Genomic DNA, 26,626 nt, shown 5'->3' with positions numbered 1-26,626 from the left:
GTCTTTTACACTCTCCTGAGTGCTCTGTCAAGGTCTGAGTATGTGATTAGATTGAGACTTACATCTCAATGATTAGTCATTGAGATGTAAATCTTGTTCTAACTATATACTCAGACCTTGAAAAAGCACTCTCCTGGGTACTTTGTCAAGGTCTGAATGTGTGATAGGATGAAACCTACATCTTAAAATCTAATGAGGCTATCCTGAGTCCAGTCCTCTTATCCTTCTTACCTCCTGACCATGTTACCAGTGTAAGGTAACTTGTAAGCCATTCCCTAGAATACGAACTCATGAAACCCATACTTACTTTCGTATTTACAGTATAGGTACATTAATTTAAACTAGGGATGTAGAACCAATGGGCATTTATACTCTCTTCAAACACAATTATGACTACGTGGGACCGGTACCATATTTTTCCACTGGTAGGACTCGAGAAACAACCAAAGTCCGTGCATTACATTTATTTAAACACAGGCAAAGGGATAATACACTAACAAAGAAAAATCTCAGTCACCAGATTTAAGAATACACTCATATATAAATAGAGGTCAATAACCTCACACAGTGAGGAAAGTACCTCATGAGCACACACCACACAACCTGTGTGTGTGTGTGTGGAGTCTCAGTCCTCTCTCCCACATGGAGTGCTAGGACGCTCCTCTCATGAAAACGCTCGGGATAACTTTTACACAGAAAATCATGCTCATTTACTCTTACATACTCTCAAATGCAAATGAAACAAAAATTAACACAAATAAAACAAACTGGTATTTTAGCTGAGAGTAACATTACATTAACCTCCACAGAAGCTAAACTTTATATACCAGTCATTACATTACCAATCCCGACTGCCAATGTACCTGTGGTAATGTCTTCTACGGAACTATGGTCATGTGATCTTTCTGTAGCAATGCGATTCTGGGAACCAGAGTTGTTATTACAAGAGGTGTTCATCTGGATGCTATTCCTAGTAACCCTCTCCAAACCCCAAAGTAAAGTGACTAATGGGACTGCTTTCATTCATCCATTTATTGAGATTTATTTTAATTCACCCAATCATTTCCTTAGTAAGGCTGAAGAAAAGCTTTTGTTACCAGCAAAAATATTCAGAGTATTTATTAGAACCCCTTCTACTACCCATCTAGTTCTAATATTATTGCTTTTCTAGATTAATTCAGTGATTTAAGGATATGTGAAATTATCTAAGTTTGAATTTTAAGCCAAAATTACATGAAACATTTTGATATATCATTTTATTCACTAAAGAAAAATGCTTTTCTCGTGATGCTTAGAAACATCCAACTTTTTACACACGTTTCTGCATACACCACATTGTACCTCTGGCCCTTTTGTTGTTTGCAGTAAACAGGTTCGACACATAATGTGACCACACAATAGCCTGTACAATGCCTGATGCTCACTACATGCGCATGTAATAGAGCTGTAGGAGGGGTGATCATAGTTCTGGATTTTACCATCACCTCTGACTAAGCTAGTTGGCTTTGAGCCTGAGCTATGAATAGGTATACTGCTTGTTTTAGTAGTCCTCCCATGAGTTACAGATAAAGCCCCACCAATCATCTGTACCAGGCCATGATGACTATTTGATGTTCCCTTTCCATGTAGAGACAAATGCTGGGTTGGCTTCTTTATTAATTCAATTGTATGATGCATAGCTTGTATCCTAAATCTACTTGCACTAGACTTAGCAACTACTGACTGATTTTTCAATGGAAACTTTTCCTCAACATCAATAGCTTTCTGTTTTACACAAAAACTTTTGCTTTTCTTTATAGGGAGATACTTTGGTTTTCCATCTAAAACTGCTTCAATTTCAGCTTCTAATGAGTGAACAGTATCTTCAATTTTTTTTTTTTTATTTCCTGCAGCTTCAACTGGCATGTGATCTTTCAGGTTTGTATTTAATGCACTATTATTACTTTCCACATTTAGAATCTTGTTATGATATGCAAGCTCATCTGAATCCACTGATTTTTTATTAACCTCATATATTCTTTTTCTGTTATAATTATTAAAGGATGAACAAATTTCCTGTTGATTTTTGGATTTGTCTTGATGTGAATCAGCCGGACTGCTCCAACTGTGGGTAGAACCAACAGTTCGAGCAGCTCTATGAATTTCTGGATGGTCAGCATTCAGTAACAGAAACCTAGAAAATGAAAGCTGTTAGAAATGTATCTTTATATTTTCATTATTTTATTCTGAAACAATACAAAAGGTTCTGAAAAAAGTTTAATTTTAATTCCTCATATTTTATTTTCACACATATTACAAAATATTTGTAAAATTCAGTAACACAAGTTTAAAACAGCCTGGCTGGTGCAATGAAAGCATTGGCTAGAAGGAAGATAGATAGAAGGGATGTGGCTAGAGTGCAGCATAGGTTGTTTAAGCCCTGGGCTGCTATTGCAATTATAGCCTGCAACACGCCCAGCCGCAAGAGATAAAAAATTAAAAAATATTTCGTCTTATAGGTAGGTGTGTATTTGTGTTCCCTGATCACGGAAAAATAATAAAAAAAATTGTAGGTGGCATATTTTGACCATAATAGGGTGGGGAAATCTGGCAAAAAACCAGCATTGAATGTAATGAAACGCCATTTTCTGAGTGAGCCCCGGAGGCTCCCTGGAGCTTATCGCGCTAATGTATGTTATATTAGACCAGGACATTAGCTATGGAGTTCAAACCTACCAGGGACCATGAGCCAGAACCTGGCCCCTTCAGAGAGTTTGCAGGGAGCAATGGCCCTGGAAAATCCACTTGTGGTTGGGGTTTTTTCTTATCTGCCATTAACCGGGGTTAATGGCAGATAAGAAACAAACCCCACATGGGGTTAAAACAAACCCCACATGGTAAGAAACTAACAGCAAAAACCGAACAGAGAGGTAGAACTCCGTACACACTCAAGGAAACAAGCAAACGTAACCCACTACTGCCGCGCTACTCATCCGCGCAGCCCTCTCCTTCCCCTGGACCTCATCGCACCAGCTGTAAAGCACTCCAGTGTGGAAGCTAAGCTTCAACAAACACGAAACAAATGCCGACTGGTGGGAGGTAGGGTTGCAAGGGAGCCTCCGGGGCTCACCCAGAAAATGGCGTTTCATTACATTCAACGCTGGTTTTCTGAGGGAAGCCCCTACATCTCCCAGGAGCTTCATACCCAAAGAGAAGAAAAAGAAAGGGCTGACCTGGGAGGCGGCCGCCACAAACTCCACAATGCAAAGTCGAGACAACAGGCTGCAACCTGCGGTAGCAGGTTGCAGCCCTGCGCCAGAGGAGAGGGAGGAGAGTTCATTGAAGCCACCACAGACCGAGGAGAGGGAAGATAAGAGCACCCAAAGACCAGGATGGCTCAGGCGGCGCATGAGCAGGCCGGAGGTGAAACAAAGCATGAGAAAGCGTACGGAACTCGAAGGGACCAACCCTAAAGGGGTGTTACGACCCTGGGTTCTTCAGTGGAAACCAGAGGTCAAAATTGAGTTATTAAACTTTCCTATAGTATAGCTGAACGCAACTCTATGCGTCATTGTTTGTATCTTCCCTGCCAGACGTAAGACTATTCTTGTTTCTCAAAGAGCATTTAAAGACTGAGCTGGGGGTTGATTATTAAATAATAACATAGGCACCAACTATGCTTACAAATACTTTCTAATCATTTGTAAAGTAAAACTGAGTAAACTTGGTATAGGGCTGCGGTACGATTAGTTGAGCAGTCTGCCGGCAGCAGCCAGCTGGGGGGATGGAGAGAGAGACTCCATCTTTTTCTGAGCTGGCGTGGTGTGGACAGGAACCTCCTACCCTTCCTCTTCGTTTCCTTATTTCTGTGTCTTGTTTAAGATAAGTACAGTATTCCATGTCTGGCATACTCATGTTCTATGTGTAGAGTAGTATATTTTGTGTGTAGTAGGTGTGTTTAGAGTTTATATTACTAGTTATTCTAAAGGGGGTCCCATTGGAACCATGTGGTCCCCTACCCTAAGCTGACTCTAACTTCAAGTTATTCAATAGTAGAGCTTTACCCTAGCTTGTGTTCAGTGTAAAACCTTGTATCCTGTTTATGTGGACCAAGGCTTTTAACGTAAGGTAGTGTGGTAAAGTTATTATTATTATTGTTATTGGTGTGAATGTATATGGGGGGCTGTTAACCCTTAAAGTGCGCATTACTTCATATGAAGTGTAAATCGTTTTACCAGTCAACTGCGCTTCACGTCATATGAAGATTATGGGTTCCGCGCACGATTTGAATGGCCCGCGGTGTAGCTGGGGGTCCCATACGCTGCCCAGGGGCTCTAGTAAACAGCAGCCATTTTGAAAAAAATTCCCGCTCACGAACCGAAGGCATGGGAGGCCTCAGTTTAGCGAGAGTCACCATGGTGAGCGCACAGTCAAACGCCTCACGGGCACGCACCACTCAGCCCCTCACCCCAGAGCAAATAGCCCACGAATTATTCTCTGAAGGTGAAGAAAGTGTGTTTGACGATTCAGACAACGATGAGGATTATACACAGTTGTCGGGTGATAGTAGCAGCAGCAGTGAAAGTGAGAATGACCGCCATGCCATGGCGAGGCCTCTACGCTCACCCATGCCTCCTCGGCCAGTTTCTACCCCCAATTCTACCACGACCTCACAGTTCCTGTGGATATTTTCTGTTTGAGGGTGACGAGTCAGAGGGAGGTGACTCCTTTTCTGGGTTTAGTGACTCAGATCAAAGTTTTATTGAGCCTGTGGCTGGTACCAGTGGTGTAACAGGGCGAGAAATTGTCGCGTCAGCAGCATCTCGCCCGGCTAAGCACCACCGCATGGCACCACATGAGGGACCAAGACCCTCGTGTTCACGTGCATCCACCTCACGTGCATCCACCTCACGTGCATCCACCTCAAGTGCATCCACCTCAAGTGCATCCACCTCAAGTGCATCCACCTCACGTGCATCCACCTCACGTGCATCCACCTCACGTGCATCCACCTCACGTGCATCCACCTCAAGTGCATCCACCTCAAGTGCATCCACCTCAAGTGCATCCACCTCACGTGCACCCACCTCACGTGCACCCACCTCACGTGCACCCACCTCACGTGCACCCACCTCACGTGCACCCACCTCACGTGCACGTAGCCGCCGTGCTTCTCGCAGACGGTATTCAGCTCCTGGTCGCCGGTATGCATCGCTTCCTCGCCGTCTTTCCTCTGCATCTCGCAGGACGCCTGGTGTACTTGAGTGGAGTGATGGTGACGATTTTATTCCTAATATTCCTCACTTTGACGATAAAGATGTAGGGATTACAAACCTTTTCCCTAATCAAGGTGAGGACATGGCTGAGATGGAATATTTTACAGCATTCTATGATGAACCACTCATGGAATACATTGTACACCAAACGAACCTGCATGCTGCTTACCTGATTGAGAGGGAAATCACAGAATCTTCACGACTGCAGCGTTGGAAAAATACCACAGTTGCGGAAATGTATGTGTTTTTGGCACTCTGTTGATGAAGCACTGTCACAAACATGCAATAAGTGACTATTGGAGCAAGGACCATACAATACCAACACCTTTATTCGGGAAATATATGCCACGAGACAGGTTTCAGATACTCAGGTGTCTACATTTTGGAAGTGTTCAGGACCGAACACCTGATGATAGACTGTGGCGAGTGAGGCACTACATGAACGATGTTATTGGAAAATTCAGAGATTTTTACGTACCAGCACAGAAGCTGGTGGTTGATGAATCTCTCGTACTTTTCAAGGGACGTGTTCCATTCAAACAGTACATTCCCTCAAAACGAAACCGATTTGGCCTGAAATTTTTTGTTCTTTGTGATTGTGAGACAGGATATGTGTTACACATGATTCTGTACTCGGCTAGTGATGTAGACATTCCCGGTAACGACGAACATGGATTCTCGGGGAGTGTAGTGAAGACCATCATGGCTCCGTGGATGAACAAGGGACACATTTTATACACGGATAATTACTATACAAGTCCCTTGCTAGCTCGGTTCTTGCTAGAAAACAGAACCGGATTGGTTGGTACAGTAAAGCCACAACGAAGGGAAATGCCTGTGTTTGACAACGACATTGCAGTTGGTGAGTGTCAGAGAAGGAAAAGTGATAACATACTGTCAGTTCAGTGGAAAGACAAAAGAGAGGTGAACTTGTTGACAACAATTCATGATGGAACAATGGTGAACAGTGGGAAAGTGAACCATAAAACAAATGCACCACTATATAAGCCAGACTGTGTTTTAGACTATATCATCAACATGCGGTTGATTGATAAATCAGACATGATGATTGGCACTGCAGAGTGTGTGCGGAAGACATGTAGGTGGACGAAAAAAGTGTTCTTCCATCTTGTGGACATGAGCATGCTGAACTGTTTCAACATGTACCTTGTGAGAACTGGACGTAAGCCCACTTTCCGTGACTTTGTATTTGATGCTGCAATACAGTTATTAGGAAAGTTTGCAAAAGATGTCCCAGGTATTCAGCGGCCCATCATAAACCCACTGTTGCAGCATGCTGGTACTCCATGCCTCGCTCACACTGAAGGCTTCCTAGCACACAGACTCAAGTATTTGCCACCAGCTGGGAAGCGTGCAATAGCCCAACGTGATTGCTTGGTGTGTAAAACAACGACACGTAGAGACAAGAAACGGAAGCTTGTGCAAACATGGTGTGAAACGTGTGGTATCCCATTATGTGCTGTCGACTGCTTCAATGACTACCACAGTCTAGAAATCTTCTAAGTGTGCTTCAAAGTGTGTATAGCGTGTGCGAGTGTGTAAATATGTAAACATATAAGCAGATAGCGTGTGCGTGTGTGTAAATATATACAAATATAAGCAGAACATACAATATAATAGACTGTAATGACATATTATATTGCCGTAATTGAAAACATTTGTGTGCGCCTGTGTATACTCAAATATGCAACAATTATTGATACAAAATATGTTCAAACAGTATTTGAAACACAATTAGTGAAAAAAAATTAGATAAAATGCTCTTAGACATAGTAAATAAATAGCGCGAAAATATATTTGTGGCAACTCTGGCTGTTTGAGGACCGCGTGCAACACCTCTGGGGCGCGTACTGCATGAGCGAACATGCAGATTGTGACGTCATCACCGAGCTTTTCGGCTCTATTGCAACAAAAGTAAGTACAATAGAATTTATTTTTTATTTTTCCCGTGATCAGTGAACAGAACTTAACAGATTAACAAAAAAAAATAAAATTTTTTTTTTTCAAAATGACATGCGCCTGTGCGGATGGCAGGATATTAGACCCCGAGCATGTTAAGGGTTAAGGGGTTAATAAATAAGTAAATTAGAACAGAGTATCCCTTCTTCCTGTGTGGGAGTGCATTCATCAACCCTTAGACTGACATATATGGTCTAGTAACAAGTTATTATTACTGTGGATAGTTTATTTTGGGGCCGGGCCTTTTAGCTCTCCCATATTTGATAACTCTGTCTTCTAACTACCCTTACCTCTTAATAGTACCAGTTTCCCCATAGAAAGCCCACACAATTTATATTTATAACAAGTGGTTGGCCAGTCCGGGAGGAACAGTAAATTGAAAAAATAGATTCTTGAGTGCCAAAACTAAAATTTTTTGTTTCCGCAGAACGGTTGTGTGCTAGCCTAGGGTCCAGCTCATCTTGCAAAGGACATTCTTGCACTGACTGGACACCCAGCTGGATCCCTTCACGATTAAGGTTAGTGTGGCCTTGTGTTAGGGGCCGTGCAAATTTTTTTTTTTTTTCCAATTTTTATTTTTTAATTTTTTCTTTGGCTGGGAGCTAAAATTATTAGTGATGTCATCTGAAATGCAGACACTGGCAAGGGAGCCTTCAGTGGTAGAGATAAAGAAACTTACCAAGTCTAATTTAGTATTGTTAGGCAAGGAATTTGACCTAAAATTAAATGACGCGGATAAAAAGTGGACTTTGGTGAATGAAATATTACAACATTGTATTGATGAAGAACTATTGGCAAGTGATACACCTTTATGCCAGCCTAGCCAAGCAGAAAGTGCAGCTCATAGGGATAGAGAATTAGCTCTAGAGTTAGCAAGAATAAAATTAGAGGAGCAAAGACTCAAAACCGAGGAGGCTAGAATTAGAGCGAATGCCACTGGACCTCCACCTGCCGGGGATTCAAACCCCAGGTATTATGAGAAAAAGCATAATTTGCCTGAATTTTCTGAGTCGGACCCTGAAAGGTTTTTCAACCATTTTCAGAGATTGGCCATGTCCATGAACTGGCCAAAGGAAGAGTGGGTAAAAATCCTACAGGGAAGACTTAGGGGTAAAGCAAAAGATATTTTTATAAACATGCCTGACGACGAGTGTTTTGAATATGATAAAGTCAGGGAACGTATTTTGAGGGCATATGAAATTACTCCTGAAGCTCACCGCCAAGCTTATCGCAACCTTAGGCCTACTCACAACCAACCGCTCACTGAATTTGCTAATGATCAAATTAGATTGTTTGATAAATGGATTCGCTCGGCTAAAGCCGAAACATACGAGGCACTCAAGAATACTATGTTAATCGAACAGTTTATAGATAGTATGCCAGACATTGTAGCTCAGTATATTAGAGGAAGGGTAGAGGTAAATTATAAAATAGGGGATTTGGCCAAGTTGGCAGAAAACTACCAATTGGCGGGCAAAAGGCCCAATAAAAATAATTGTACCCCACAGAGTAACAAAACTTATACCCACAAACAGTCCAGACCAGCTCATTCTAACCCTTTAACTAATGCACCTTCTGTTTCAGACATAACTAACCCTGTTAAAATGTCTAGCCCCACGACACCTAAGGGTGAACCGAAGGGTAATTCTGTTAGTAATGTCTCTACTCCCCGACGTTTTTGTGGTCACTGTAAACGTCCAAACCACACTATTAGCCGTTGTTGGCAACTGTACCCGGAAAAAAGACCCAATGCTCTAGTTGTGACACAGGGCTTGAGGCCTTCGGAAGGGTTAGGGAGTAAGACCTCCAACCCACAATGGTTAAACTTGCTTACCCCATTCTTATCGAAAGGGAGACTACTTTTGTCTGAGGGTTCTTCCTGGAAGGACGTGGTGATCTTCCGAGAAACCGGTGCCATCCAGACTTTAATTTTAGAGAGTGCGTTGCAAGGTGCCAACACTCTCGACACTGGAGAGGTGGTACTGGTCGAGGGTGTCACTAGTGATACTCGAGCAGTACCCCTCCATAAGGTTACCCTGGAATCTGATTTCCACAAGGGTGTTTGTACAGTCGGAGTCACTTCATACCTACCTTTCCCTAATGTTGATGTAATAGTTGGTAATGATTTAGCAGGTGATAAGGTAGGGGACTCCAGATTGCCTATTATGTTGCCTACCACTAAGGTTTGCCTGGATCCACCCGCCACAGAGGATAATGTTGTGTACCCTGCGTGCGCAGTGACCAGGTCTATGGGACTTAAATGTAAGGGCAGCCCTGTGCTTGCCAAGGTGGTAAATCCCGAGGACACGAGGAACTTTCCGAGTGGTGAAAACCAAGTGGACCTCGCGGACACATTCATGGCCCGACTCGATGACGTGGCCAAGGACTTTGTGGAGAGCCTGCCACCGCCATCTACTGAGAGTAGTGGGGAGGTGGAGGAGAACACTGTTGAGCCTCGGCCAATGGCATCTGACCAAGGCCTAGATGCCTCCTTGAGTGAGTTACAGAAAGCTGACCCCACTCTTGCAGATTGTCATGAGACAGCCGTCTCTATGAAGGAAATTGTAGACGCAGCAACTGGGTACTACTACAATGATCGGATTTTGATGAGAAAATGGAGACCACAGAGTGCTCCCTTGTCAAATGAATGGGAGGTAGTCCACCAGGTTATGTTGCCAACCTGCTATAGAGAAAGAGTTTTGGCAGCTGCTCATGATGATCCTATGGGGGGACATCAAGGTATTAATATTACATATCACAAAATTTTAAAGTATTTTTTCTGGCCCAAGCTGAAATGCGATGTGGCAAAATTTTGTAATGCGTGTATTGTTTGTCAACTGGTTGGGAAACCAAACCAGACTCCACCTAAAGCTCCTCTAAGGCCTATTGTCGTGCCAGAGGAACCATTTTCTCATGTGGTAATGGACTCTGTTGGACCATTACCTAGAACTAAGTCTGGTAATATTTACCTAATCACGATGATGTGTATCACTACTCGTTACCCTGAGGCTTTTGCTGTAAGGAACATCCGAGCAAAAACTGTTGTTGCTCGTATGTTGCAATTTTTTTCCACTTTTGGACTGCCTCGGGTCGTGCAAACTGACAATGGTACTAACTTTAAGTCTGATATTTTTGAGCAATTTTGTAAGGACCGTGGAATAACTCATAAGGTTTCCAGCCCATACCATCCACAGAGTCAGGGTGTAATTGAACGTTTCCATCTAACTCTGAAGCAGATGTTGAAGACATCGTGCGAGAGTTCCCACACCTTCTGGGATGAGAATTTACCATATGTTTTGTTAGCGGCTAGAGAGGGATTACAAAGTTCACTGGGTTGTTCTCCTTTTGAGTTAGTCTTTGGCCATAAAGTTCGTGGACCCTTGCAAATGTTACAGGAGAATCTGTTATGGAACGTAACGTTAACCGAAGGTTCGGCTTTCTTTGCGCAACACCACCAGAGACTCAAGGACTGCAAGGCGGCTACACTAAAGTATCTTGGGAAGGCCCAAGAAAAGATGAAAGACCGAAACGATGCTATCGCTAAGTTACGGGTATTTCAGCCTGGCGACCCTGTCCTGGTATTAAAGCCTCGACTAGGGAACATTATGTCCCACAAGTACGAAGGCCTCTACATTGTGACAGAAAAGACTGGGGACCTCACGTACAAAGTGAGGCACTCTGACAAACGTAACCAGGTAATGCTCGTACATGTAAATCGGCTGAAGAAGTTCCAGGGCCCCAGGCCCATTGCACTAACCAATGTTTCTATTTCCAGTGAGGGAGGGGATGATTGTTCTGGGGACCCAACTAATCTCATTTTCAATAATTCTAGTTCTGTGAATGCTGTGGAGGGACTGTCCCATTTGCAGATGGCCCAACGTGAAGAGGTGCAGTCGTTGGTTGATGAATTCTCCAGTCTGTTCGGGGAGGTCCCGACCCAGACTGATGCCATTTGCCATGATGTCGAGTTGACGGACTACACTCCCATTCGCCTTCAACCCTATCGGATGAGTCCAGAAAAGAAGGCCATCGTACGGAAGGAGGTCGACTTCTTGCTCCAGCACGACCTCATCCGGCCGAGCCAGGGCTCTTGGTGCTCGCCCTGCCTTTTGGTCCCCAAACCAGACGGCTGCTGGCGATTATGCACCGACTATCGGCAGCTCAACAAGGTGACCATTGTGGATGCCTATCCGCTGCCCCTCCTCGAGGACTGCATCGACAAGCTGGGAAACGCCAAGTACGTCTCGAAATTCGACCTCTCGAGGGGGTATTATCAAATCCCACTCTTGAACGTGCTAAACAACTAACTGCGTTCGTGACATCCGAGGGTGTTTTTGAGTATCAAGTGTTACCGTTCGGCTTGCGTAATGCCCCTGCCACGTTCCAGAGACTCATGAACTCTCTGCTCGCTAAGGTGCCAAATTGTCGGACGTATTTAGATGATATCGTGCTCTTTGACAGTAATTGGGCTGACCACATAGCTAGGTTACGCCAGTTGTTCGCAATCTTGAAAAAGGCAAATCTTACCTTAAATGCTAAAAAGTGTCATTTTGGCCAAGGCACTGTGACGTACCTCGGTTATGAAGTGGGCCAAGGAAAAGTGTTACCTTGGCAAGATAAAATCAGTGCCATTCTGGAATATCCAGTGCTAAAGTCTAAAAAGGACGTTCAAAGATTTATCGGTATGTGTGCGTACTATCGACGCTTGTGTCAGAACTTTTCCAGTGTTGCCACTCCTCTCACAGACTTGTTGCGGAAGGCCGTTAAATTTAAGTGGTCAGCAGACTGTGCAGAGGCATTTAAAAATTTGAAATTGATCTTAGCTTCCGCCCCAGTGCTTGCTAGTCCAAGGTTCGACCGACCGTTTAAAATTCATGTCGACGCGTCTGACTCGGGTGCTGGTGTAGTGTTGTTGCAAACTGGGGATGATCAGGTGGAACACCCAGTATATTATTACTCTGTGAAATTTGACAAGGTGCAACGCAATTATTCAGTGGTAGAAAAAGAGGCGTTGGCGCTAGTGTTAACATGTAAAAAGTTCGAAGTTTACCTCACAGGTAATATAGTGGAAGTGTACACGGACCATAACCCACTAGTCTTCCTGACTCAGATGAAGGGTAAGAATAAACGCATCCTCAGGTGGGCGTTGTACCTACAGGACTTCAATCTTTCCATTACCCAACTACTGGGCCGACTCAACGTGATGGCCGACGCTCTGTCCAGGTTGCCGGAATAACATTCATCTAGGCCACAGGAAGCCATTTACCAACTGTCATGCTTTATTTATTTTTTTTAGGGTCTCCTGTGACATTAAATATTCCGTGTCCAATTTATTTACTTCCCTGTTTTTTTTGTTTTTTTTGTGTATTTTTTTTTTTCTTTCAGAGAACTTCTTTGTATTTTTCTTGCAGAGAAACTGTTGTTTTTGATTGATTTTTTTTTGTCATATATTTTTTCTTTTTATTCTCTGTATACTCTTACAAAAGAATATGACTACTATTCTAGTAGTCACATTTTTTTTTTTCTCTGAAGGGGGAGGAGTGTTACGACCCTGGGTTCTTCAGTGGAAACCAGAGGTCAAAATTGAGTTATTAAACTTTCCTATAGTATAGCTGAACGCAACTCTATGCGTCATTGTTTGTATCTTCCCTGCCAGACGTAAGACTATTCTTGTTTCTCAAAGGGCATTTAAAGACTGAGCTGGGGGTTGATTATTAAATAATAACATAGGCACCAACTATGCTTACTAATACTTTCTAATCATTTGTAAAGTAAAACTGAGTAAACTTGGTATAGGGCTGCGGTACGATTAGTTGAGCAGTCTGCCGGCAGCAGCCAGCTGGGGGGATGGAGAGAGAGACTCCATCTTTTTCTAAGCTGGCGTGGTGTGGACAGGAACCTCCTACCCTTCCTCTTCGTTTCCTTATTTCTGTGTCTTGTTTAAGATAAGTACAGTATTCCATGTCTGGCATACTCATGTTCTATGTGTAAAGTAGTATATTTTGTGTGTAGTAGGTGTGTTTAGAGTTTATATTACTAGTTATTCTAAAGGGGGTCCCATTGGAACCATGTGGTCCCCTACCCCAAGCTGACTCTAACTTCAAGTTATTCAATAGTAGAGCTTTACCCTAGCTTGTGTTCAGTGTAAAACCTTGTATCCTGTTTTATGTGGACCAAGGCTTTTAACGTAAGGTAGTGTGGTAAAGTTATTATTATTATTGTTATTGGTGTGAATGTATATGGGGGGTTGTTAAGGGGTTAATAAATAAGTAAATTAGAACAGAGTATCCCTTCTTCCTGTGTGGGAGTGCAGTGATCAACCCTTAGACTGACATATATGGTCTAGTAGCAAGTTATTATTACTGTGGATAGTTTATTTTGGGGGCCGGGCCTTTTAGCTCTCCCATATTTGATAACTCTGTCTTCTAACTACCCTTACCCCTTAATAGTACCAGTTTCCCCATAGAAAGCCCACACTATTTATTTATAACAAGGGGCAAGGACCGAAGAGAACCCCTGTGGTTTTGGCAATGAACCACCAGAGAACAGTCCAAGTGGAGCTGAATGGTAGAGCCCCAAGTGACCCGAACCCTCCAAAGCTCAAACCAGAACAGCCACGAACTCCAGAACCGTGCTGTGAGCCCGACGGATGGACTGACCCCACTAAAAACTAAACTAAAGTCTTTGAAAATGTAATAAGTTTTACGAAACGCGCTCAAGTGTCGCGTCAGACTAGAAATAAAAATTAATTTTGGAGAATTGATTTTTGAATTACCACCAACAGTGAAAAGAAATGTACGAAAGATTGAGAAAATTCGTGTTAGAATTATTAATCTTACTTTTCGGTCATATTTAATAATATATGTCTACAGGAAAGACTGCTACCAAAATATACTAATATATATATATATATATATATATATATATATATATATATATATATATATATATATATATATATATATATATATATATATATACACAGTGGAACCTCTATTAACGAGTGGCTCTATTAACGAGTTTTTCCAGTAACGAGAGCAAGCCACTCGCAGCAGATTTGTCTCTATTGACAAGCTCGCCTCTATTAACGAGTGAAACCACATGGCGCTTCCTAGCGTCTCGCGGGTTCTCGCAAATTCTCGGACGCCTCCGACGCCAGTGTTGTTGTATCTCACACAACAAGCATCCCTCTGGATTTATTTGAGCTTTTCTTTAGGTTTTTAGTGGTTTTGCGACTACAATTTGTAACACACGATGTCTCCAAAGAAGCTGCTTGCTAAAGATAGTGTTGTCAAGAGGAAGAAAGACACAATTACTGTGGATTTAAAGAAGGAAATTATAGCAAAGCATGAGTGTGGTGTCTGTGTGATTGATCTCACAAGGAAGTATGGCAGGTCCTCATCAACAATTTACACCATTAGTAAGGGAATGAGGAGGTAAGGGAGGATGCTGCCTCTTCCACTGAAATCAGGGAAGTGTTTGGAATGTTTGAAAAGGTGAACGCATTCTTGGAAAAGCTGCCCTGATAAAGTAGTGACAACCCGGTGTGTGAAAATGTTTAATTAATTTATCACTTTGTGATAACACTTTATGAAAGTGTTATCACTTTCACAGGTATATGTCGCTTGAACGTAACACCCTTTTTTTTCTCTTGAATGCACCCAAACACCACGCTCAAGCGTCATTTGAGCAAATATTTCTATAAAATCCAATTCTTATCCGATCGACTTGGGGATTGTATACATGTTTGCCATTAAATTTCCGTTTTCTTTAATAACCACATTGCCTATTTGAGAAAACGGCATTGTATTGTATCTTCGTGGTAAGACTATTATATTGTTGACACAACGAGTGTAATCAACGTAGTTTTTTATTTGGTGCTGGTCTAACGCATCCTTGTGTGACATTTGAAATGAAATTTGGGTGAAATTCCCAAGAAGAGAGAGTCCGCCTGACTCAGAGGTGGATTCTCCTTCCACACCATAACCCCTCTCATCCTTCCCACCTCCCCATCGTCTCCCTCAAGCCAGCAACTACTCTTCATTAGGTAAAGTAAATATTAAAACACTACAACAAAACATTTATATTTACATGTGCAATATTATATTTACATAAAAAAAGTCATACAAGTATGGATGTTTTTGGGAGTGGAACAGATTAAATTTATTTCCTTTATTTTAAATGGGGAAATTTGTTTCCAAAGACGAGTTTTCCAGGTAACGAGCTCGGTGCCAGAACGGATTAAACTCTTTAATAGAGGTTCCACTGTATATATATATATATATATATATATATATATATATATATATATATATATATATATATATATATATATATATATATATATATATATATATATATTAGTATATTTTGGTAGCAGTCTTTCCTGTAGACATATATTATTAAATATGACCGAAAAAGTAAGATTAATAATTCTAACACGAATTTTCTCAATCTTTCGTACATTACGCTTCACTGTTGGAGGTAAATCAAAAATCACTTCTCCAAAATTCATTTTTATTTCTAGTCTGACGCGACACGGGCGCGTTTCGTAAAACTTATTACATTTTCAAAGACTTCACAAATACACAACTGATTAGAACTTGCGTTTCCCTGATTTTATATCTACATTTGAGTGAGGTGGGAAGGGTGATGTGGCATTACATTTGAGTGAGGTGGGAAGGGTGATGTGGCATTAACACAAGACAGAACACTAGGGGATATTAATAGGGTATTAAAAGTATCAACACAAGACAGAACAGAAACAATGGGTATTGAATAGAAGTGTTTGTAGAAAGCCTATTGGTCCATATTTCTTGATGCTTCTATATTGGAGCGGAGTCTTGAGGTGGGTAGAATATAGTTGTGCAATAATTGGCTGTTGATTGCTGGTGTTGACTTCTTGATGTGTAGTGCCTCGCAAACGTCAAGCCGCCTGCTATCGCTGTATCTATCGATGATTTCTGTGTTGTTTACTAGGATTTCTCTGGCGATGGTTTGGTTATGGGAAGAGATTATATGTTCCTTAATGGAGCCCTGTTGTTTATGCATCGTTAAACGCCTAGAAAGAGATGTTGTTGTCTTGCCTATATACTGGGTTTTTTTGAGCTTACAGTCCCCAAGTGGGCATTTGAAGGCATAGACGACGTTAGTCTCTTTTAAAGCGTTCTGTTTTGTGTCTGGAGAGTTTCTCATGAGTAGGCTGGCCGTTTTTCTGGTTTTATAGAAAATCGTCAGTTGTATCCTCTGATTTTTGTCTGTAGGGATAACATTTCTATTAACAATATCTTTCAGGACCCTTTCCTCTGTTTTATGAGCTGTGGAAAAGAAGTTCCTGTAAAATAGTCTAATAGGGGGTATAGGTGTTGTGTTAGTTGTCTCTTCGGAGGTTGCATGGCTTTTCACTTTCCTTCTTATGATGTCTTCGATGAAACCATTGGAGAAGCCGTTATTGACTAGGACCTGCCTTACCCTACAGAGTTCTTCGTCGACTTGCTTCCATTCTGAGCTGTGGCTGAGAGCACGGTCGACGTATGCGTTAACAACACTCCTCTTGTACCTGTCAGGGCAGTCACTGTTGGCATTTAGGCACATTCCTATGTTTGTTTCCTTTGTGTAGACTGCAGTGTGGAAACCTCCGCCCTTTTCCATGACTGTTACATCTAGAAAAGGCAGCTTCCCATCCTTTTCCGTCTCGTAAGTGAAACGCAGCACGGAACTCTGCTTAAATGCCTCCTTCAGCTCCTGCAGATGTCTGACATCAGGTACCTGTGTAAAAATGTCGTCAACATACCTGCAGTATATGGCCGGTTTCAAGTTCATGTCGACTAAGACTTTTTGCTCGATGGTACCCATGTAGAAGTTTGCAAACAGGACACCTAGGGGAGAACCCATGGCGACCCCATCTACTTGCTTATACATGTGCCCATCCGGGCTCAAGAAGGGTGCCTCTTTAGTACAAGCTTGGAGTAGTTTCCTCAGAATACTTTCTGGCATGTCAAGAGGAGTACAGGCTGGATCACGATACACTCAGTCGGCTATCATTCCGATTGTCTCGTCCACAGGTACGTTGGTAAACAGCGATTCTACGTCCAACGAGGCTCTTATCCCTGTGGCCCGTGCGCCCCGCAGTAAGTCCACAAATTCCTTTGGAGACTTCAGGCTGAAGGCGCAAGGAACATAAGGAGTCAGCAGGCCGTTGAGTCGCTTCGCCAGTCTGTACGTGGGTGTGGGTATCTGGCTAATGATTGGCCGAAGTGGGTTTCCAGGCTTGTGCGTCTTGACATTTCCATACGCATATCCAGGTTTATATTCCCCAATGATCTTTGGCAGGTGGAGTCCGGATTTCTTGGCGTTCACAGTTTCGATCAGTTTGTTGACCTTTGCTTTTAATTCGGCTGTAGTGTCCTTCGTTACCCTTTGGAACTTAGTTTGGTCAGAGAGTATGATGTTCATTTTCGCCAGATATTCGTCTTTTTTAAGAATGACATATATTGGCGACTTGTCACCTCTCCTGACAACTATCTCCTTGTTCTCACGAAGGCTTTTAGCTGCCGCTTTAAGCTCGGGGGACAGTATGGTGCTTCTGTAGTTGCCTCGATTCTTTCCTCCTTCTGCAATAAGTTCTGCTTGTAAGGTATCTTTGGTAGTGACCTTCTTTTGTGTCTCGAGGTCGAATATGTCGTCCAACAGAATTTCCAACTCTACTTTCCGGGCCATTTCACTCGGTCTGGACATAACATGACAGTTTATGCCCAGATTTAGGAGAGTGACTTGGTCCTCAGTGAGGTTAATTCCTGCAAGGTTCAGGAAGCCATCTCTTGGTCGTGGAATTGCCATAGGTCCTCCATATAATGTTGTTAGTTTCTTGATAATCCTTGTTTCAGTGCTGAGGTGATGTTGGTCTGTGAGGATGTCGAGGTGTTGTTCAATGCGGGTACGGATACTATGGTCGATGTTGCTATTTCTCCACTCGTTTGTAGCATGAAGTAGTTGCGTTTTGTTGTCTTTGATTTCATTCTCTGCCTTGTATATCTGATCACGAATCAGATCCTGGCGATATTTTATCGTGAAGGCTTGATTCCTTGCTGCTGGGTCGTGCACTTTAACATTAGTATATTTTGGTAGCAGTCTTTCCTGTAGACATATATTATTAAATATGACCGAAAAAGTAAGATTAATAATTCTAACACGAATTTTCTCAATCTTTCATACATTACGCTTCACTGTTGGAGGTAAATCAAAAATCACTTCTCCAAAATTCATTTTTATTTCTAGTCTGACGCGACACGGGCGCGTTTCGTAAAACTTATTACATTTTCAAAGACTTCACAAATACACAACTGATTAGAACTTGCGTTTCCCTGATTTTATATCTACATTTGAGTGAGGTGGGAAGGGTGATGTGGCATTACATTTGAGTGAGGTGGGAAGGGTGATGTGGCATTAACACAAGACAGAACACTAGGGGATATTAATAGGGTATTAAAAGTATCAACACAAGACAGAACAGAAACAATGGGTATTGAATAGAAGTGTTTGTAGAAAGCCTATTGGTCCATATTTCTTGATGCTTCTATATTGGAGCGGAGTCTTGAGGTGGGTAGAATATAGTTGTGCAATAATTGGCTGTTGATTGCTGGTGTTGACTTCTTGATGTGTAGTGCCTCGCAAACGTCAAGCCGCCTGCTATCGCTGTATCTATCAATGATTTCTGTGTTGTTTACTAGGATTTCTCTGGCGATGGTTTGGTTATGGGAAGAGATTATATGTTCCTTAATGGAGCCCTGTTGTTTATGCATCGTTAAACGCCTAGAAAGAGATGTTGTTGTCTTGCCTATATACTGGGTTTTTTGGAGCTTACAGTCCCCAAGTGGGCATTTGAAGGCATAGACGACGTTAGTCTCTTTTAAAGCGTTCTGTTTTGTGTCTGGAGAGTTTCTCATGAGTAGGCTGGCCGTTTTTCTGGTTTTATAGTAAATCGTCAGTTGTATCCTCTGATTTTTGTCTGTAGGGATAACATTTCTATTAACAACTCTGCAATAAGCAGAACTTATTGCAGAAGGAGGAAAGAATCGAGGCAACTACAGAAGCACCATACTGTCCCCCGAGCTTAAAGCGGCAGCTAAAAGCCTTCGTGAGAACAAGGAGATAGTTGTCAGGAGAGGTGACAAGTCGCCAATATATGTCATTCTTAAAAAAGACGAATATCTGGCGAAAATGAACATCATACTCTCTGACCAAACTAAGTTCCAAAGGGTAACGAAGGACACTACAGCCGAATTAAAAGCAAAGGTCAACAAACTGATCGAAACTGTGAACGCCAAGAAATCCGGACTCCACCTGCCAAAGATCATTGGGGAATATAAACCTGGATATGCGTATGGAAATGTCAAGACGCACAAGCCTGGAAACCCACTTCGGCCAATCATTAGCCAGATACCCACACCCACGTACAGACTGGCGAAGCGACTCAACGGCCTGCTGACTCCTTATGTTCCTTGCGCCTTCAGCCTGAAGTCTCCAAAGGAATTTGTGGACTTACTGCGGGGCGCACGGGCCACAGGGATAAGAGCCTCGTTGGACGTAGAATCGCTGTTTACCAACGTACCTGTGGACGAGACAATCGGAATGATAGCCGACAGAGTGTATCGTGATCCAGCCTGTACTCCTCTTGACATGCCAGAAAGTATTCTGAGGAAACTACTCCAAGCTTGTACTAAAGAGGCACCCTTCTTGAGCCCGGATGGGCACATGTATAAGCAAGTAGATGGGGTCGCCATGGGTTCTCCCCTAGGTGTCCTGTTTGCAAACTTCTACATGGGTACCATCGAGCAAAAAGTCTTAGTCGACATGAACTTGAAACCGGCCATATACTGCAGGTATGTTGACGACATTTTTACACAGGTACCTGATGTCAGACATCTGCAGGAGCTGAAGGAGGCATTTGAGCAGAGTTCCGTGCTGCGTTTCACTTACGAGACGGAAAAGGATGGGAAGCTGCCTTTTCTAGATGTAACAGTCATGGAAAAGGGCGGAGGTTTCCACACTGCAGTCTACACAAAGGAAACAAACATAGGAATGTGCCTAAATGCCAACAGTGACTGCCCTGACAGGTACAAGAGGAGTGTTGTTAACGCATACGTCGACCGTGCTCTCAGCCACAGCTCAGAATGGAAGCAAGTCGACGAAGAACTCTGTAGGGTAAGGCAGGTCCTAGTCAATAACGGCTTCTCCAATGGTTTCATCGAAGACATCATAAGAAGGAAAGTGAAAAGCCATGCAACCTCCGAAGAGACAACTAACACAACACCTATACCCCCTATTAGACTATTTTACAGGAACTTCTTTTCCACAGCTCATAAAACAGAGGAAAGGGTCCTGAAAGATATTGTTAATAGAAATGTTATCCCTACAGACAAAAATCAGAGGATACAACTGACGATTTACTATAAAACCAGAAAAACGGCCAGCCTACTCATGAGAAACTCTCCAGACACAAAACAGAACGCTTTAAAAGAGACTAACGTCGTCTATGCCTTCAAATGCCCACTTGGGGACTGTAAGCTCAAAAAAACCCAGTATATAGGCAAGACAACAACATCTCTTTCTAGGCGTTTAACGATGCATAAACAACAGGGCTCCATTAAGGAACATATAATCTCTTCCCATAACCAAACCATCGCCAGAGAAATCCTAGTAAACAACACAGAAATCATCGATAGATACAGCGATAGCAGGCGGCTTGACGTTTGCGAGGCACTACACATCAAGAAGTCAACACCAGCAATCAACAGCCAATTATTGCACAACTATATTCTACCCACCTCAAGACTCCGCTTCAATATAGAAGCATCAAGAAATATGGACCAATAGGCTTTCTACAAACACTTCTATTCAATACCCATTGTTTCTGTTCTGTCTTGTGTTGATACTTTTAATACCCTATTAATATCCCCTAGTGTTCTGTCTTGTGTTAATGCCACATCACCCTTCCCACCTCACTCAAATGTAATGCCACATCACCCTTCCCACCTCACTCAAATGTAGATATAAAATCAGGGAAACGCAAGTTCTAATCAGTTGTGTATTTGTGAAGTCTTTGAAAATGTAATAAGTTTTACGAAACGCGCCCGTGTCGCGTCAGACTAGAAATAAAAATGAATTTTGGAGAAGTGATTTTTGATTTACCTCCAACAGTGAAGCGTAATGTACGAAAGATTGAGAAAATTCGTGTTAGAATTATTAATCTTACTTTTTCGGTCATATTTAATAATATATATATATATATATATATATATATATATATATATATATATATATATATATATATATATATATGTATATATATATATATATATATATATATATATATATATATATATATATATATATATATATATATATATATATACATATATATATATATATATATATATATATATATATATATATATATATATATATATATACATATATATATATATATACAGTGGTACCTCGGTTTAAGAGTTTAATCCGTTCCTGGAGACAGCTCGTATTCCGAAAACTCGTATTCCAAAGCTAATTTCGCCATAAGAAATAATGGGAAATGAATTAATCTGTTCCTGACTACCCCAAAAACCTCACTTCAAACTAAATTTTATACCTAATTCATCTATATAAACCTACAAACTATGTTCAAGTTATTACTTACCCTTGTTGTTGAATGCTGCAGGTATATGGAAGATGGTGAGGAGGGGGAAGGAGAAGTGTTACTGTTTGGAAGGGGAGTCCCCTTCCATTATCACATCAGGCAGTGAGGACCTTTCTGGTGTGCACTCCCTGGCACGTTTTGTCTGAATACCACTAGGTCCTGGTTGTGGCTCACTGCTCGATTTTCTCACAACAAATCTGTCCAATGAAGCTTATTTTCCCCTTCTTTGCAAGCTGTCTCTGTAGTAAGGCATCACATTGTCATTGAAAAGATTAAGGCAATGGCCTACTACAGCTTTCTCTGGGAGAGTCTTTTCAATAAAAGTTTGAATCTCTTCCCACATCAGACACACCTTCTTAATTTCTCCAGAAAGGACATTCGCTACTGCCTCATCCTCCTCCACTGGAGAATCATCAGCTAGGTCGTCTTTCTGTTCCTTTTGAAGGGCTTGGAGTTCCTCGGTGGTCAGTTCTTCGTTGTGTTCTTCCACCAACTCCTCCACATCATCACTATCCAATTCCAAGCCCATTTGCCAGCCCAGAGTAACAATTTCCTAAACAATAGGAGCATCATTTACAGGCTCAAACCCCTCAAAGTCTAGTTCTGTCACACATTCAGGCCACAATTTTCTCCAGCCAGAGATCAGGGTTCTTTGAGTCACTTCTTGCCAGACTTTGTCAATGAGTTTTAAAGCACTACAAATGTTAAAATGGTGTTTCCAGAACTCTTTGAGAGTGAGGTTTGTGGCTTCAGTCACTTCAAAACATTTCCGGAAAAGTGCCCTTTCATACAGTTTCTTAAAATTCGCTATGATTTTCTGGTCCATAGGCTGAATTAGAGAAGTGGTGTTAGGAGGAAGGAACTTTATTGTGAGAAATTTACTGTATCTGTGCATCAATTCATCTTCAAATCCTGGAGGATGAGCAGGAGCACTGTCAAGGAGAAGCAGGGCCTTGAGTGTTCAAGTTTCTCCTGCAGATATTTTTCTATGGCAGGGCACACCACTTCATTCACCCACTCCGAAAAAATAATCCTAGTCACCTATGCCTTTTTATTAGACTTCCACATCAAACACATTTGGGTTTTCTGCACTTTATACTGTTTGAAAACCCTTGGATTTTCAGAATGATACACTAGCAAGGGTTTAATTTTCAAATCGCCACTCGCATTTGAACACAGCACAAGCGTAAACCTATCTTTCATAGGCTTGTGTCCGGGCAAGGAGTTTTCCTCCTTGGTAATGTATGTCCTCTTAGGCAATCTTTTCCAAAACAGTCCTGTTTCGTCACAATTAAACACTTGTTGCGGTAGGTATCCCTCAGCCTCTGCAAACTCTTTAAATTCTTCAATAAATCGTTCAGCGGCTGGTTTGTTTCAGCTGACTGCCTCCCCATGCCTCGCAACACTATGGATCCCACTTCTTTTTCTAACTTTTTCAAACCAGCCCCTGCTTGTCTTAAACTCTTTCATATCTGCATCACTCGTTCCAGGGGTTTTCTTTACAAACTCTTCGTGCAATACCCTGGCTTTCTCACAAATGATGGCCTCCGAAACACTATTACCCATTAATTCCTTGTCGTGTATCCAAATTAATAACAACTTTTCCACTTCTTCAAATATTTGTGGTCTTTGTTTCGTCATTGCCTTTTGCCACTTTAGTACTAATAATCTCATTTTTCTTCTTAAGTATAGTGCATATTGTTGACATGGCTTTGTTGTACTGCCTGCAAAGTTCAATAACACGTGTACCATTTTCATGCTTCCGAATGATCTCTTGTTTCTCCTCTATTGTCATCCTCACATGGGCTTTTTTGCCTTGATCCTTACCACTGGCTTTCTTGGAACATAGTGAGATATATAATAACAACTTTTATAGTCAAATGACCAAAAATCCAACAAAACACTGAAAATTCGGGTGAAGAATTGACGTGAGATAGTCACTGGGTGTGAGGCACTGGTAAACAGAGGGGTGGAGGGGCGACGATTGCCGTACCACCACGCGCCTGGTCGGCCTGTACGCGTATCAACAAACTCGTGTTCCGAGGTAACCCTCGCCTTCCGAGGCACATTTTCCAAGGAAATCCGGCTCGTATTAAAAAAAACTCGTATTCAGGGACACTCATATTCCGAGGTACCACTGTATGTATATATGTATGTATGTATGTATGTATGTATATATATATATATATATATATATATATATATATATATATATATATATATATATATATATATATGTGTATATCACGAAAATAAACACGTGATTAAGAATGTGACAATGTCAGAACACGGAGGAAAATGAAACAGGAATTTCCTTAAGTACTTTCGTATATTAAATACATCTTCAGAAGGAATCAATCATTCCTTCTGAAGATGTATTTAATATACGAAAGTACTTAAGGAAATTCCTGTTTCATTTTCCTCCGTGGTCTGACATTGTCATATATATATATATATATATATATATATATATATATATATATATATATATATATATATATATATATATATATATATATATACATATATATATATATATATATATATATATATATATATATATATATATATATATATATATATATATATATAAAACTGAACAGAGAAAACATCTTCGATTATTTACCTGCATTTGGGTGAGGTGATATGTTACAACAGTTTTGGATGAGGTGAAAACAAACTTTCAACACAAGACAGAACACGAAACAATGGGTATAATATTTTGTAAGTTAAAGGGAAGAATGGAAGTAACTGCAAAGGGCCTATTGGCCCATATTTCTTGATGCTTCTATATTGGTGCGGAGTCTTGAAGTAGGTAGACAGACGCGACACTTAAGCGCGTTTCGTAAAACTTATTACATTTTCAAAGACTTTAGTTTAGACACACACAACTATAACTGAACAGAGTTTAAACATCTTCGATTATATACCTGCATTTGGGTGAGGTATATAATCGTCCCACTTCAAGACTCCGCACCAATATAGAAGCATCAAGAAATATGGGCCAATAGGCCCTTTGCAATTACTTCCATTCTTCCCTTTAACTTACAAAATATTATACCCATTGTTTCGTGTTCTGTCTTGTGTTGAAAGTTTGTTTTCACCTCCTCCAAAACTGTTGTAACATATCACCTCACCCAAATGCAGATATATATATATATATATATATATATATATATATATATATATATATATATATATATATATATATATATATATATACATACATACATATATACAGTGGCACCTCGACATACGATTGCCCCTACTTAAGATAATTTCGAGTTACGATATAAATTTCATCGAAAAATGTGACTCGACATCCGATGGTGTCGTCGACATCTGAAATCTGTTGGTAAACGTTCGGGTCGACTGAGCGCATGGTTCCCATTCACGCGGCCGCCCTGCCTCAGTTTACTACAGCTGCCCGCTTAGTGACGATCGCGCCTATAAGAAATTTTGCGTTTGTGGTGATTTTTTGCATTTTGAACATTAAAGTAACTATTATATATCACGCCATGAGTCCCAGGAAAGTCAGTGATAAGGATAAACATATGAAAACCCATGTAAGGATGACCATAGAGCAGAAACAAGAGTACAGAATGTCTCTTCCTCAACAATTATGAAAATGTGTGCAGCATGGGAAGAATTGCAAACCTTTGCTGAAACGACTCACCCAAATCAAGCTGCAGTATGTCGTTGCCTTAACCTATTCAATGACACTGTGATGCATCATTACCGACTAACGTTAAAAACAAGGGAAAAACAAATGTCTCTTGACAAATTTGTAGTGAGACAAACAAGCACTGAACCACAACCAGGTCCTAGTGGTATTCAGGCAAAACATACGAGAGAGAGTACCCCAGAGAAAACATCACTGCCTGATGTGATAATGGAAGGGGACTCCCCTTCCAAACAGTAACAACTCTCCTCCCTCCCCCCCCTTTATCACCATCTTCCATACGCCATTAAGAGCCCTCCAAAAAGGTAAGTGAAACTTTCGTACTGTATTGTAGTTAGAAAAAACATTGTATTCAGTATAAAATGTATTTGTATGTTAATATTTTGGAGGGTGGGGAACGGATTAATTCAAATCCCTTTATTTCTTATGGGAAAAATTGCTTCGACTTACGATCCGTCTCTGGGAACGGATTAGCATCGTAAGTCGAGGCCCCATTTTATATATATATATATATATATATATATATATATATGTCGTACCTAGTAGCCAGAACGCACTTCTCTGCCTACTATGCAAGGCCCGATTTGCCTAATAAGCCAAGTTTTCAAGAATTAATTGTTTTTCGACTACCTAACCTAACCTAACCTAACTTTTTCAGCTACCTAACCTAACCTAACCTATAAAGATAGGTTAGGTTAGGTAGGGTTGGTTAGGTTCGGTCATATATCTAACCTTAATTTTAACTCCAATAACAAAAAATTGACCTCATACATAATGAAATGGGTAGCTTTATGATTTCATAAGAAAAAAATTAGAGAAAATATATTAATTCAGGAAAACTTGGCTTATTAGGCAAAACGGGCCTTGCATAGTAGGCTGAGAAGTGCATTCTGGCTACTAGGTACGACATATATATATATATATATATATATATATATATATATATATATATATATATATATATATTAGTATATTTTGGTAGCAGTCTTTCCTGTAGACATATATTATTAAATA

General features: G+C 41.1%; 1 protein-coding gene across 1 annotated transcript in view; it reads right to left on the bottom strand.

Annotated features, from left to right (window-relative positions):
• Positions 1–448: 448 nt before the first annotated feature.
• LOC138349771 (uncharacterized) overlaps positions 449–26,626 on the bottom strand; it is a gene marked incomplete at its 5' end in the record, with an annotated part of 134,748 nt that continues 108,570 nt past the window's right edge. The window contains 1 exon segment of the mRNA XM_069305728.1: positions 449–2,173. Within this exon segment, the coding sequence (XP_069161829.1) occupies positions 1,264–2,173 (910 nt within the window).

This window comes from Procambarus clarkii, chromosome 56, assembly GCF_040958095.1.
Source record: "Procambarus clarkii isolate CNS0578487 chromosome 56, FALCON_Pclarkii_2.0, whole genome shotgun sequence".
Lineage (NCBI taxonomy): Eukaryota > Metazoa > Arthropoda > Malacostraca > Decapoda > Cambaridae > Procambarus > Procambarus clarkii.
This window is presented reverse-complemented; position numbering and strand designations above follow the sequence as displayed.